At 40.7% G+C, this 13,187-nt stretch overlaps 1 protein-coding gene across 1 annotated transcript; it reads right to left on the bottom strand.

Annotated features, from left to right (window-relative positions):
• Positions 1 to 784: 784 nt before the first annotated feature.
• On the bottom strand, positions 785 to 3,862 carry LOC110134459 (uncharacterized protein CXorf66 homolog). Its single transcript, XM_020888997.2, has 3 exons — positions 3,728 to 3,862; positions 2,891 to 3,047; positions 785 to 1,743 (listed from the first exon to the last, which is right to left on the bottom strand). The coding sequence occupies exons 1-3, from the start codon at positions 3,840 to 3,842 to the stop codon at positions 891 to 893; spliced, it is 1,125 nt and encodes a 374-aa protein (XP_020744656.2). The 5' UTR covers positions 3,843 to 3,862; the 3' UTR covers positions 785 to 890.
• Positions 3,863 to 13,187: the final 9,325 nt, after the last annotated feature.

The raw sequence follows: 13,187 nt of genomic DNA, 5'->3' as shown, positions 1-13,187 counted from the left end.
ATCTAGTCCCTTAAATCTATTTCTCACTTCAGCATGTTGTAAATAAGAACTGGCAGGCTCAAATAAATATTTTTTTAAAAGGAAATGACTATCAGGAATTTTCCCAACACAGCCAGCACCAGGCACACAGAGCCATTTCCGCCACACAGTGGGCACCACAGAAAGACAGTCTTAAATTCTTAGGACACTATGTTAAAATTAAAGAAAATAGTTGGATTGAGACTTCAATTGAGGGCTAATCCAAGGAAAGAGGAGCCCAGGGTACCCATCTTGCAATACTTGTATATTTGTGTGTGTGTGATTATGGTTCCCACCCAACTGTGTGCCTGTGTCCAACTCTTTTTGATCCCATGGACTATAGCCCTTAGTCTCCTCTGTCCATGGAATTTCCCAGGCAAGAATACTGGAGTGAGTTGCCATTTCCTCCTCCAGGGGATCTTCCCGACCCAGGGATTGAACCCATGTGTCCTGCATTGGCAGGCGGATTCTTTACCACTGCACCACCTGGGAAGCCCATCCAAGTGACCAGATCTACACTGTTGTTGTTGCTATTCAGTCCCTAAGTCTTGTCCAACTCTTTGAGACCACATGGATTGCAGCATACCAGGCTTCCCTGTCCCTCACCATCTCCTGGAGTTTTCCCAAGCAGATCTAAAAGAGATTTATATACCTCCAAAAGAGATTTATATCTCTAAAATGCAATAATAATTACAAAAACATCAGTTGGTATGTCACACATTTATTTACTGTTTTTCAAGTAAATTGCCTCGAGATGGATGTCTAATCTCAAGTTTTCTTCTACCAGGTTCTTAAATATGGTGAGAATATAATAGTTGGTAGAAGTTTGCTTCTTCTACATGGGTGGTCCTTTTTTTTTTTTTTCTGAGGCCTTAATTATTTTGGGAAGTTCTATAGATGACTTCCTTGCATTTTATATTGCACATAATAATTGCCTCCCTGTCACTCTCACCATCACTGTAACATGTTGTGAAATGGCTATCATTCATGTTGTCATACAGTGCATTATCTTTGGGCTCTGTCTTGTGAAATGACTTGTAAAAGTGCTTCAGTTCACGTGAATAATCTGGAACTGGAACATGCTTCATATTCCTTTCTGAAATATGAGTGATGAATGGTTCAGAAGAAGCACTGAAAACAAGGCATTTTTCCGTGTAGCACAGACAAAAATTAACTGGTTGAGGCCTAGATAATATTTCTGCACTACCTTCAGTAGCCGGGCTTTTTAGTTTACGATGTCTCTGAAGTTTGGTCGGTTTTGCTACACTTGATTGCTCAGGGACACTTTGACTGTTTGGATAGGGTGGAGAAATTTTGGTTGGCTTGACCAGACATTGTAGATTTGATGACCAAGTTGGTGTGATGGCCTTCCTTGGATAGGATGGACTGACATGACGTGACCTGATATGCTTATGGGCGTGAGCCCGCCTATGTGCCTTTTTTGGACTGCGTGTTCTATTTAATTTTTCCTGGGGGAGTGATCCTAACTCTCTTTTGGAAGTTGATGACTTGGATGGGCTTTTTTGACTTGAGGGCCTGACTAACTTTTTTGCACTTGAAGGTGCAGAGGCTTTTGGTGGACTTGAGGGCCCACATGACTTATCTATACTAGATAGCACGGATTGTATTTCTGGATTGCTGGGGCCAGCAGTCAGTGATTTGTAGTCAGTAAATGATATTTTAGATGATGTGGATGATGCCTCAGTGTTGCCTTCTTTCTTGACCCTGAAAATACAGAAGATTTGGAGTATGACAATTAAAATCAGAAGAGTACTCCTGCTATCACTGGAAAACATGGACTATTGTGTCAGTTTAAACTTTTTTTTTTTTTTGGCTCTAGCAGGAAAATTGAACACAGTAAGAATTGGAGTGTGGTGAAAACCATGACCCAGGTTACAAATTTGAACTCGTGTTAAATGCTTTTTCTTTTTCTTAATTTTACTGTTTCAAACACAAGAGATAATCATATAGTCATGTATGGAATGACACAAACTTGTTTCAAATCTACTGTTGAGAGGGAGAGAGAGAATTTTATCTATTTCAGAAATTAAACTTTTTATAAAAAAGTCACAAGTTGACATTCAACTGAGGCACAAATGTCACTACTTGTCACATAAAAAAGTCTTTAGATCAAATTGATTGTTTTCCTATCATATTTGCACCATGAAGTTTTGTAACCATGCATATTTATCCTCACAAGATTACTCTAAAACCAAAGGAATAGAATAGTGGTGTATTTGGTCACCAGTCCTTGGATTGGGAAATTTTTAGGGACCCAGCTTGTCAGAGCCAGCCTGATCCTCCTACATGAAAGGCATGGACTAGGGTCACCGAACACCATTAATAATCTTTCATGTTATTACATCTTAAAATGATAGATTATCCAAAATGCATTACTATCTTTGGAATGCAGAGACCCAACTCCTTCTCTCTCCCCTGAGAAGACTTTAATTCTGTCTTATTTAGATAGTCATTCCCTCTTTTTCTAGACTCAATTTAGAATGAATTTATCAGCCTGGGATTCAACTGAACCGTGAATAGGAGATAGTTTTGGCTAAACTTGATAATGTACTTGAGATCAATTAAGAGCTTCATCTAAGTGAACATATCCAACCCACAAGATGTTGGTAGCTCTTTTGAAGTCTAAAGTTAATGTTAAGTAACGATAACAACAGTGAACCCGTATATGTGTATGCGCATGCATGTGTGCAGACACAGGCATGCATGCATGCACCCCCTCAACCCCCACGCCTTGTACTTTTAATTCATAGGTGTAAGGCTTACGTTGCTGCTTTGGGAGTTATAGTGAAGAACTGAGTGTGCACCCCTCACCCCACACCTTTTATTTTTAAGTCAGAAGTGTAAGACTTACATTGTTGCTCTATGGGATTCCTCGCCCACACAGATATACTGAATAAAGAAATAACATCTGATAATAAAGCCGGTGATGAGGATAACAGTTAGGATAATGAGTAGATATTGCCTTATTCCCAGCATTCTGCCTTGCTTGGATTCAGCATGTGTAGATACTGTGAAAGAAAATGTATCATCAGAACATGTGCTACGTAACCAAGTTTGCTTCCATTTTGATGGGGTTTTGTTACTATAGGTCAAAGTCAAATCTCATCAATTATTTCTTTAAGCATGATAAGTGTCCACTATCATTTTCCTCCTTCTGTCATGTCCCCAGCCAGCCACAGTCTAGAAGCCAAATCTTGGTGCTATCTCTGGCTAATCAGTATAATTACCTAGGTTCCCCACACTGTGGCTTGTTCAACTCATGACCTAGGTTTTTGAGTGTGTGAATGCACTTGAATGTTGATGTGTGTGTGAATGCATATGCTGGGAAAGAGGATGGTGCAAGAAAAAAACGTTCTTGAAACGTAGTGTGTGTTAGGTACCACGCTAGATTAATTCACATAGAATTTTCTAGTTTGGCTTGTGGGAGTGGGGGCAGGGGTTGGCAGATTAGGTGGGGAAGGGGAATGAAAGGGGATAATATGGCTGTACTCTTTGTTTCTATGTTGTTTGGAATTTTTACATGGAAGTAAAACTCTCAGATGTTGTCCTAGAAATTCTTGAAGACCTACTTATAGTAACCTAGAAGAAGCAGCAGATTTCTTAAACACAGCTAGATTGTCTAATTAAGTACTTGAATGTATTTAAAATAATAGATCATAATTTCTAGCTTTTAAGGTTAGGGACATACTTGCAGTAGGAGATCCATTGCTTTCGTTTTTATCTAAACAACTATTTGTCCAAATTGATAAAAGGAAGACACAAATGAAGAGATTCATGTCCAGGACCTTGTTGATAGGTTTCATTTGCCAAGGAAACTGCTGAATTTAACACGGCTCAGCTTGTTTTAGGGGGCTATGACTTCATAATCATTCTATGTCATGTCCTGACAGCATAATCTCACCATGGAGAGGCATGAGCTCCTGTTACAAATATTATGAAAAGATTTTTAATCACTTACTTCTCCATTACATCAACTATTCTATCAAATTTGAATCAAAAAGTTTGAGACATCATTCAGCACAGAAGGCAGAGAAAATGGGTTAGCTCTAGATACTGAAGAACTATTTTACTTTATTAAATGTTAAGGAGTTACCTTACAGCCCTATAGTAGTTCTTGTGTGTTATAGAGATCAAATCATCCTAGGGTATAAGTTTGTAGGAATTTTTCTTACTTCAATTAAGATTCTGAATATCCCTCAAGCTTTTTATTGAGCTTTTATTGAGCTAAAGACTCTAGCTCTTTTTATTGAGATAAAGGCTTTCTTGCTAGTGAGTGACATGATGAGATCTCCATTTTAGAAAAACCCCTCTGGCTGTTGTGTGGGTACCAGAATCCTGGGGTTGAAGTAATTTAGACAATTAAAAAGCTGTTATGTCCAGCTGATAGAGGATGCTGGCTTGAAGCAGAGTGGTAAAGATGGAGAGTAATCAATGCATTTGAGGAGTTTTGATGTGGTTAGGACTTGAGGAAGGGTAGGCCACGGGGCATGAAGGAGAGAGAGGTAGCAAGGATGATTCATTGCTTCAACAAAAGCGTGTTGGGTATCTATGAGACAGGAAGCCTTGTGTTAAGAAGGAGAATTCAAACAATCACAGCCCCTGCCTTTAAGACTTGGAAATCTAAAGGGAGAGATAGTCACATAAATAAACAATCACTAAGTTATATAATGGGTCTGCCCTAGTAGCTCAGTTGGTGAAGAATCTGCCTGTAATGCAGGAGACCCCGGTTTGATTCCTGGGTCAGGAAGATCCCCTGGAGAAGGGATAGGCTACCCACTCCAGTATTCTTGGGCTTCCCTGGTGGCTAAGATGGTAAAGGAATCTGCCTGCAATGTGGGAGACCTGGGTTCAATCCCTGGGTTGGGAAGGTCCCCTGGAGGAGGGCATGGCAACCCACTCCAGTATTCTTGCCTGGAGAATCCTCATGGACAGAGGAGCCTGGCGGGCTGCAGTCCATAGGGTCATAGAGTCAGACATGACTGAGCAACTAAGCAGCAGCACAGCACAGCACAGCAAAAAGTATATAATGGGCTTCCCAGGTGTCGCTAGTGGTAAAGAACCTGCCTGCCAAGGTAAGAGATGTGGGTTCAATCCCTAGGTCGGGAAGTCTCCTGCAGGGGGGCACAGAAACCCACCCCAGTATTCCTGTCTGGAGAATCCCATGGACAGATGAGCCTGACCTTACAGCCTGTAAGGTCACACAGAGTAGGACACGACTGAAGTGACTTAGCATGCACGTACCCTGGGTGTGTAATGTCATATGCAGGCTATGATGTCACAGGATACAGTGCCACAAGAGCATGCAAAAGGACTGTCTCTTCAAAGTGACAGTCATGTATGGATGTGAGAGTTGGACTATAAAGAAAGTTGAGTGCCGAAGAATTGATGCTTTTGAACTGTGGTGTTGGAGAAGACTCTTGAGAGTCCCTTGGACAGCAAGGAGATCCAACCAGTCCATCCTAAAGGAGATCAGTCCTGAATATTCATTGGAAGGACTGATGCTGAAGCTGAAACTCCAATACTTTGGCCACCTGATGTGAAGAACTGACTCATTTGAAAAGACCCTGATGCTGGGAAAGATTGAAGGTGGGAGGAGAAGGGGACGACAGAGGATGAGATGGTTGGATGGCATCACTGACTGAATGGACATGAGTTTGAGTAAACTCTGGGAGTTGGTGATGGACAGGGAAGCCTGGTGTGCTGCAGTCAATGGGGTCACAAAGAGTTGGACATGACTGCGATGGAACTGACTGAATTTCAAATTGGGGACTCCTGGAGGAGATTACCCTTGATCTGACGTGGGGTTTTCTGTGTGTGTGTGTTTGTGTGTGTTTATTATTTTCTCTTTATTATTTTCTCTATGTAAGGTTGCACAGAGTCGGACACGACTGAAGTACTTAGTATGCACATATGCAGGGTGTGTAATGTCATATGCAGGCTGTGATGTCACAGGATACAATGCCAGAAGAGCATACAAAAAGACTGTTTCTTCAAAGTGGGGACTTCTGGTGAAGATTACCTTTGATCTGAAGTTGGTTTGTGTGTGTGTGTTCAGTTTTTTTTTTATTCATTTGTTTTAAAAATGTTTTTTTAATTAACTAATTTATTTATTTTACTTTACAACACTGTATTGTTTTGCCATACATTGACTTGAATCCGCCATGAGTGTACATGTGTTCCCCATCCTGAACCCACCTCCCACCTCCCTCCCCATCCCATCCCTCTGGGTCTTCCCAGTGCACCAGCCCTGAGCACACTGTATCATGCATCAAACCTGGACTGGCGATTCATTTCACATATGATATTTTACATGTTTCAATGCCATTCTCCCATATCATCCCACCCTCGCCCTCTCCCACAGAGTCCAAAAGACTGTTCAATACATCTGTGTCTCTTTTGCTGTCTCGCATACAGGGTTATCGTTACCTTCTTTCTAAATTCCATATACATGCGTTAGTATACTGTATTGGTGTTTTTCTTTCTGGCTTACTTCACTCTGTATAATAGGCTCCAGTTTCATCCACCTCATTAGAACTGATTCAAATGCATTCTTTTTAATGGCTGAGTAATATTCCATTGTGTATATTTCTTATCCATTCATCTGCTGATGGACATCTAGGTTGCTTCCATGTCCTGGCTATTATAAACAGTGCTGCGATGAACATTGGGGTGCACGTGTCTCTTTCAGATCTGGTTTCCTTGGTGTGTATGCCCAGAAGTGGGATTGCTGGGTTATATGGCAGTTCTATTTCCAGTTTTAAAAAATTTTTTCATTTGGAGGATATTTACTTTACAATATTGTGCTGGTTTTTGCCACACATCGACATGAATCAGCTAATCATTGATTAGTTCTAGTAATTTCCTGTTGGTGTCTTTAGGGTTCTTTATGTAGAGGATCATGTCATCTGGAAACAGTGAGTGTTTTGCTTCTTCTTTTCCAATCTGGATTCCTTTTATTTATTTTTTCTTCTCTGATTGCTGTGGCTAGGACTTCCAAAACTATGTTGTATAGTAGTGGTGGGAGTGGACAACTTGGCTTGTTCCTGATATTAGAGGAAATGATTTCAATTTTTCACCATTGAGGATAATGTTTGCTGTGGGTTTGCCATATATGGCTTTTATTATGTTGAGGTATGTTCCTTCTATACCTGCTTTCTGGAGAGTTTTTATAATAAATGGGTGTTGAATTTTGTCAAAGGCTTTCTCTGCATCTATTGAGATAATCTTATGGTTTTTAATCTTTCAATTTGTTGATATGTTGTATCACATTGACTGATTCATGAATACTGAAGAATCCTTGCATCTCTGGGATAAAGCCCACTTGGTCATGATGTATGATCTTTTTAATATGTTCTTGGATTCTGTTTGATAGCATTTTGTTGAGGATTTTTGCATCTATGTTCATCAGTGATAGTTGCCTGTAGTTTTCTTTTTTGGTGGCATTTTGTCTGGTTTTGGTATTAGGGTGATGGTGGCCTCATAGAATGAGTCTGGGAGTTTACCTTTCTCTGCAATACTTGGGAAGAATTTGAGTAGGATAGGTGTTAGCTCTTCTCTAAATTTTTGGTAGAATTCACCTGTGAAGTCATCTGGTCCTGGGCTTTTGTTTGTTGGAAGATTTTTGATTACAGTTTTGATTTCTGTGCTTGTGATGGGTCTGTTAAGATTTTCTATTTCTTCCTGGTTCAGTTTTGGAAGGTTATACTTTTCTAAGAATTTGTCCATTTCTTCCAAGTTGTCCATTTTATTGGCATATAATTGCTCATAGTAGTCTCTTATGATCTTTTGTATTTCTGTGTTGTCTGTTGTGATTTCTCCATTCTCATTTCTAAGTTTTATTGATTCAATTCTTCTCTCTTTTTTTCTTGATGAGCCTGGCTAACAGTTTGTCTATTTTATCTGTCTTCTCAGAAAACAAGCTTTTAGTTTTGTCTTTGTTATAGTTTCCTTCGTTTCTTTTTCACTTCTGTTCTGATTTTTGATTTCTTTCCTTCTACTAACTTTGGGGTTCTTCTGTTCTTCTTTTTCTAGTTGCTTTAGTGTAAAGTTAGGTTGTTTATTTGATATTTCTCTTGTTTCTTGAGGTAGGCTTGTATTGCTATGAACTTCCCTCTTAGCACTGCTTTTACTGAATCCCATAGGTTTTGGATTGTTGTGTTTTCATTATCATTTGTTTCTATGCATTTTAAAATTTCTCCTGTGATCTGTTGTTTATTCAGTAGTGTGTTATTTAGCCTCCATGTTTGTGTTTTTTAGATTCCCACTCCCCCCCCCGTAGGTGACATCTAATCCTACTGCATTGTGATCAGAAAAGATGCTTGAAATGGTTTCAACTTTTTAAAATTTACCAAGGCTAGATTTATGGTCTAGGATGTGATCTATCCTGGAGAATGTTCTGTGTGCACTTGAGAAAAAGGTAAAATCTGTTGCTTTTTGGGGAAATGTCCTGTAGATATCGATTAAGTCTACCTGGTCCATTGTATCATTTAAAGCTTGTGTTTCCTTGGTAATTTTATGTTTGATTGATGTATCCACAGGTGTGTGGGCTATTAAAGTCCCCCACTATTGTTGTGTTACTGTTAATTTCCCCTTTCATAGTTGTTAGCATTAGCCTTACATATGAAGGTGCTCCTATGTTGGGTGCATATATGTTTATAATTGTTATATCTTCTTGGATTGATCCTTTGATCATTATGTAGTATCCTTCTTTGTCTCTTATTATAGTCTTTATTTCAAAGTCTATTTTATCTGATATGAGTATTGCTACTCCTGCTTTCTTTTGGTCTCCATTTGCATGAAGTATATTTTCCAGCTCTTCACTTTCAGTCTGTATGTGTCCCTAGGTTTGAGGTGGGTCTCTTGTAGACAGCATATATAGGGGTCATGTTTCTGTATCCATTCGGCCAGTCTTTGTCTTTTGGTTGGAGCATTTAACCCATTTACATTTAAGGTTCAGTTCAGTTCAGTTCATTCATTCAGTCACGTCCGACTCTTTGCAACCCCATGAATCACAGCACTCCAGACCTCCCTGTGCATCACGAACTGCCGGAGTCTACCCAAACCTGTGTCCATCGAGTTGGTGATGCCATTCAACCATCTCATCCTCTGTCGTCCCCTTCTCCTCCTGCCCCCAATCCCTCCCAGCATCAGGGTCTTTTCCAGTGAGTCAACTCTTCACATGAGGTGGCCAAAGTATTGGAGTTTCAGCTTCAGCATCAGTCCTTCCAATGAACACCCAGGACTAATCTCCTTTAGGATGGACTGGTTGGATCTCCTTGCAGTCCAAGAGACTCTCAAGAGTCTTCTCCAACACCACAGTTCAAAAGCATCAATTCTTTGGCACTCAGCTTTCTTCACAGTCCAACTCTCACACCCATACATGACTACTGGAAAAATCATAGCCTTGACTAGATGGACCTTTGTCGGCAAAGTAATGTCTCTGCTTTTCAATATGCTGTCTAGGTTGGTCATAACTTTCCTTCCAAGGAGTAAGCGTCTTTTAATTTCATGGCTGCAATCACCATCTGCAGTGATTTTGGACCCCCCAAAATAAAGTCTGACAATGCTTCCACTGCTTCCCCATCTATTTGCCATGGAGTGATGGGACCAGATGCCATGATCTTAGTTTTCTGAATGTCGAGCTTTAAGCCAACTTTTTCACTCTCCTCCACTTTCATCAAGAGGCTTCTTAGTTCCTCTTCACTTTCTGCCATAAAGGTGGTGTTGTCTGCATATCTGAGGTTATTGATAGTTCTCCTGGCAATCTTGATTCCAGCTTGTGCTTCTTCCAGCCCAGCATTTCTCATGATGTACTCTGCATATAAGTTAAATAAGCAGGGTGACAATATACAGCCTTGACATACTCCTTTTCCTATTTGGAACCAGTCTGTTGGTCCATGTCCAGTTCTAACTGTTGCTTCCTGACCTGCATATAGGTTTCTCAAGAGACAGGTCAGATGGTCTGGTATGGCCATCTCTTTCAGAATTTTCCACAGTTTATTGTGATCCACACAGTCAAAGGCTTTGGCACAGTCAATAAAGCAGAAATAGATGCTTTTCTGGAACTCTCTTGCTTTTTTGATGATCCAGCGGATGTTGGCAGTTTGATCTCTGGTTCCTCTGCCTTTTCTAAACCCAGCTTGAACATCTGGAAGTTCATGGTTCACGTATTGCTGAAGCCTGGTTTGAAGAATTTTGAGCATCACTTTACTAGCGTGTGAGATGAGTGCACTGTGTGGTAGTTTGAGCATTCTTTGGGATTGCCTTTCTTTGGGTTTGGGATGAAAACGGACCTTTTCCAGTCCTGTGGCCACTGCTGAGTTTTCCAAATTTGCTGGCATATTGAGTGCAGCACTTTCACAGCATCATCTTTCAGGATTTGAAATAGCTCAACTGGAATTCCATCATATCCACTAGCTTTGTTTGTAGTGATGCTTTCTAAGGCCCACTTGACTTCACATTCCAGGATGTCTGGCTCTAGGTGAGTGATCACACCATCATAATTATCTGGGTCGTGAAGATCTTTTTTGTACAGTTCTTCTGTGTATTCTTGCCACCTCTTCTTAATATCTTCTGCTTCTGTTAGGTCCATACCATTTCTGTCCTTTATTGAGCCCATCTTTGCATGAAATATTCCCTTGGTATCTCTAATTTTCTTGAAGAGATCTCTAGTCTTTCCCATTCTGTTGTTTTCCTCTATTTCTTTGCATTGATAGCTGAGGAAGGCTTTTTAAAATCTCTCCTTGCTATTCTTTGGAACTCTGCATTCAGATGGGAATATCTTTCCTTTTCTCCTTTGCTTTTCACTTCTCTTTCCACAGCTATTTGTAAGACCTCCTCAGACAGCCATTTTGCTTTTTTGCATTTCTTTTCCATGGGGATGGTCTTGATCTCTGTCTCCTGTACAATGTCACAAACCTCTGTCCATAGTTCATCAGGCACTCTGTCTATCAGATCTAGTCCCTTAAATCTATTTCTCACTTCCACTGTATAATCATAAGGGACTTGATTTAGGTCATACCTGAATGGTCTAGTGGTTTTCCCTACTTTCTTCAATTTAAGTCTGAATTTGGCAATAAGCAGTTCATGATCTAAGCTACAGTCAGCTCTTGGTCTTGTTTTTGCTGCCTGTATAGAGCTTCTCCAGCTTTGGCTGCAAAGAATATAATCAATCTGATTTCAGTGTTGACCATCTGGTGATGTCCATGTGTAGAGTCTTCTCTTGTGTTGTTGGAAGAGGGTGTTTTTTATGACCAGTGCCTTCTCTTGGCAAAACTCTAAGCCTTTGCCCTGCTTCATTCTATACTCCAAGGCCAAATTTGCCTGTTACTCCAGGTGTTTCCTGACTTCCTACTTTTGCATTCCAGCCCCCTATAATGAAAAGGACATCTTTTTTGGGTGTTAGTTCTAAAAGGTCTTGTAGGTCTTCATAGAACTGTTCAACTTCAGCTTCTTCCCATTACTGGTTGGGGCATAGGCTTGGATTACCGTGATATTGAATGGTTTGCTTTGGAAATGAACAGAGATCATTCTGTCATTTTTGACATTGCATCCAAGTACTGCATTTCAGACTCTTTTGTCAACCATGATGGCTACTCCATTTCTTCTAAAGTATTCCTTCCCACAGTAGTAGATATAATGGTCATCCGAGTTAAATTCACCCATTCCAGTCCATTTTAGTTCACTGATTCCTAAAATGTCGACATTCACTCTTGCCATCTCCTCTTTGGCCACTTCCAATTTGCCTTGATTCATGGACCTAATATTCCAGGTTCCTATGCAATATTGCTCTTTACAGCATCAGACCTTGCTTCTATCACCAGTCCCATCCACAACTGGGTATTGTTTTTGCTTTGGCTCCATCCCTTCATTCTTTCTGGAGTTATTTCTCCACTGATATCCAGTAGCATATTGGGCACCTACCGACCTGGGGAGTTCATCTTTCAGTGTCCTATCTTTTTGCCTTCTCATACTGTTCATGGGGTTCTCAAGGCAAGAATACTGAAGTGGTTTGCCATTCCCTTCTCCAGTGGACCACATTCTGTCAGACCTCTCCACCATGACCCGTCCATCTTGGGTGGCCCCACACGGCATGGCTTAGTTTCATTGAGTTAGACAAGGCTGTGGTCCTGTGATCAGATTGGCTAGTTTTCTGTGATTATGGTTTTAGTGTGTCTGCCCTCTGATGCCCTCTCACAACACCTACTGTCTTACTTGGGTTTCTCTTACCTTGGAAGCGGGGTAGTTCTTCACAGCTGTTTCAGCAAAGCGCTCCTTACCTTGGAACATTTAAGGTTATTTTTGATAAATATGATCCAGTTACCATTTATGTTGTTGTTGGGGGTTTGAGTTTATAAACCTTTTCTGTGTTTCCTGTCTAGAGAAGATCCTTTAGCATTTGTTGAAGAGCTGGTTTGGTGGTGCTGAATTCTCTCAGCTTTTGCTTGTCTGTCAAGTTTTTGATTTCTCCTTCATATCTGAATGAGATCCTTGCTGGGTAGAGTAATCTTGGTTGTATGTTTTTCTCTTTCATCACTTTAAGTATGTCCTGTCATTCTCTTCTGGCCTGGAGAGTTTGGAGAGTACTGGAGAGTACTCTGGTGTTCTAAAGTTCTGGAGTTGAGCCTCCTGCCTCTGGGTTTTGGTCCTCCTCTTACAGTAGCCTCAAGACTTCTCCATCCATACAGCACAGAAGATAAAACCGCTAGGTTAATGGTGAAACAACTCTCCACAGCCAGGAACACCCAGAGAGATTCACAGAGTTATATAGAGAAGAGAACAGGGATGAAACAGATAGAGGTGACCCAGAGAAGAAAAGGAAGAGTCAAAAGGGAAAGAGAACAATCAGGTTCAGTTCAGTTCAGTTCAGTCACTCATTCGTGTCTGACTCTTTGTGATGCCATGGACTGCAACACACCAGGCTTCCCTGTCCATCACCAACTTCTGGAGCTTACTCAAACTCATGTCCATCAAGTCAGTGATGCCATCCAACCATCTCATCCTCTGTCATCCCCTTCTCCTCCTGCCTTCAATCTTTCCCAGCATCAGGGTCTTTTCCAGTGAGTCAGTGCTTCACATCAGGTGGCCAAAGTATTAGAGTTTTCACTTCAGCATCAGTCCTTTCAATGAATATTCAGGGCTGATTTCCC

The sequence above is a fragment of the Odocoileus virginianus genome, unplaced genomic scaffold, assembly GCF_023699985.2.
Source record: "Odocoileus virginianus isolate 20LAN1187 ecotype Illinois unplaced genomic scaffold, Ovbor_1.2 Unplaced_Contig_1, whole genome shotgun sequence".
In the NCBI taxonomy this organism is placed as follows: domain Eukaryota; kingdom Metazoa; phylum Chordata; class Mammalia; order Artiodactyla; family Cervidae; genus Odocoileus; species Odocoileus virginianus.
Note: the sequence above shows the minus strand (reverse complement) of the source record. Positions and strands in the feature narration are given on the sequence as shown.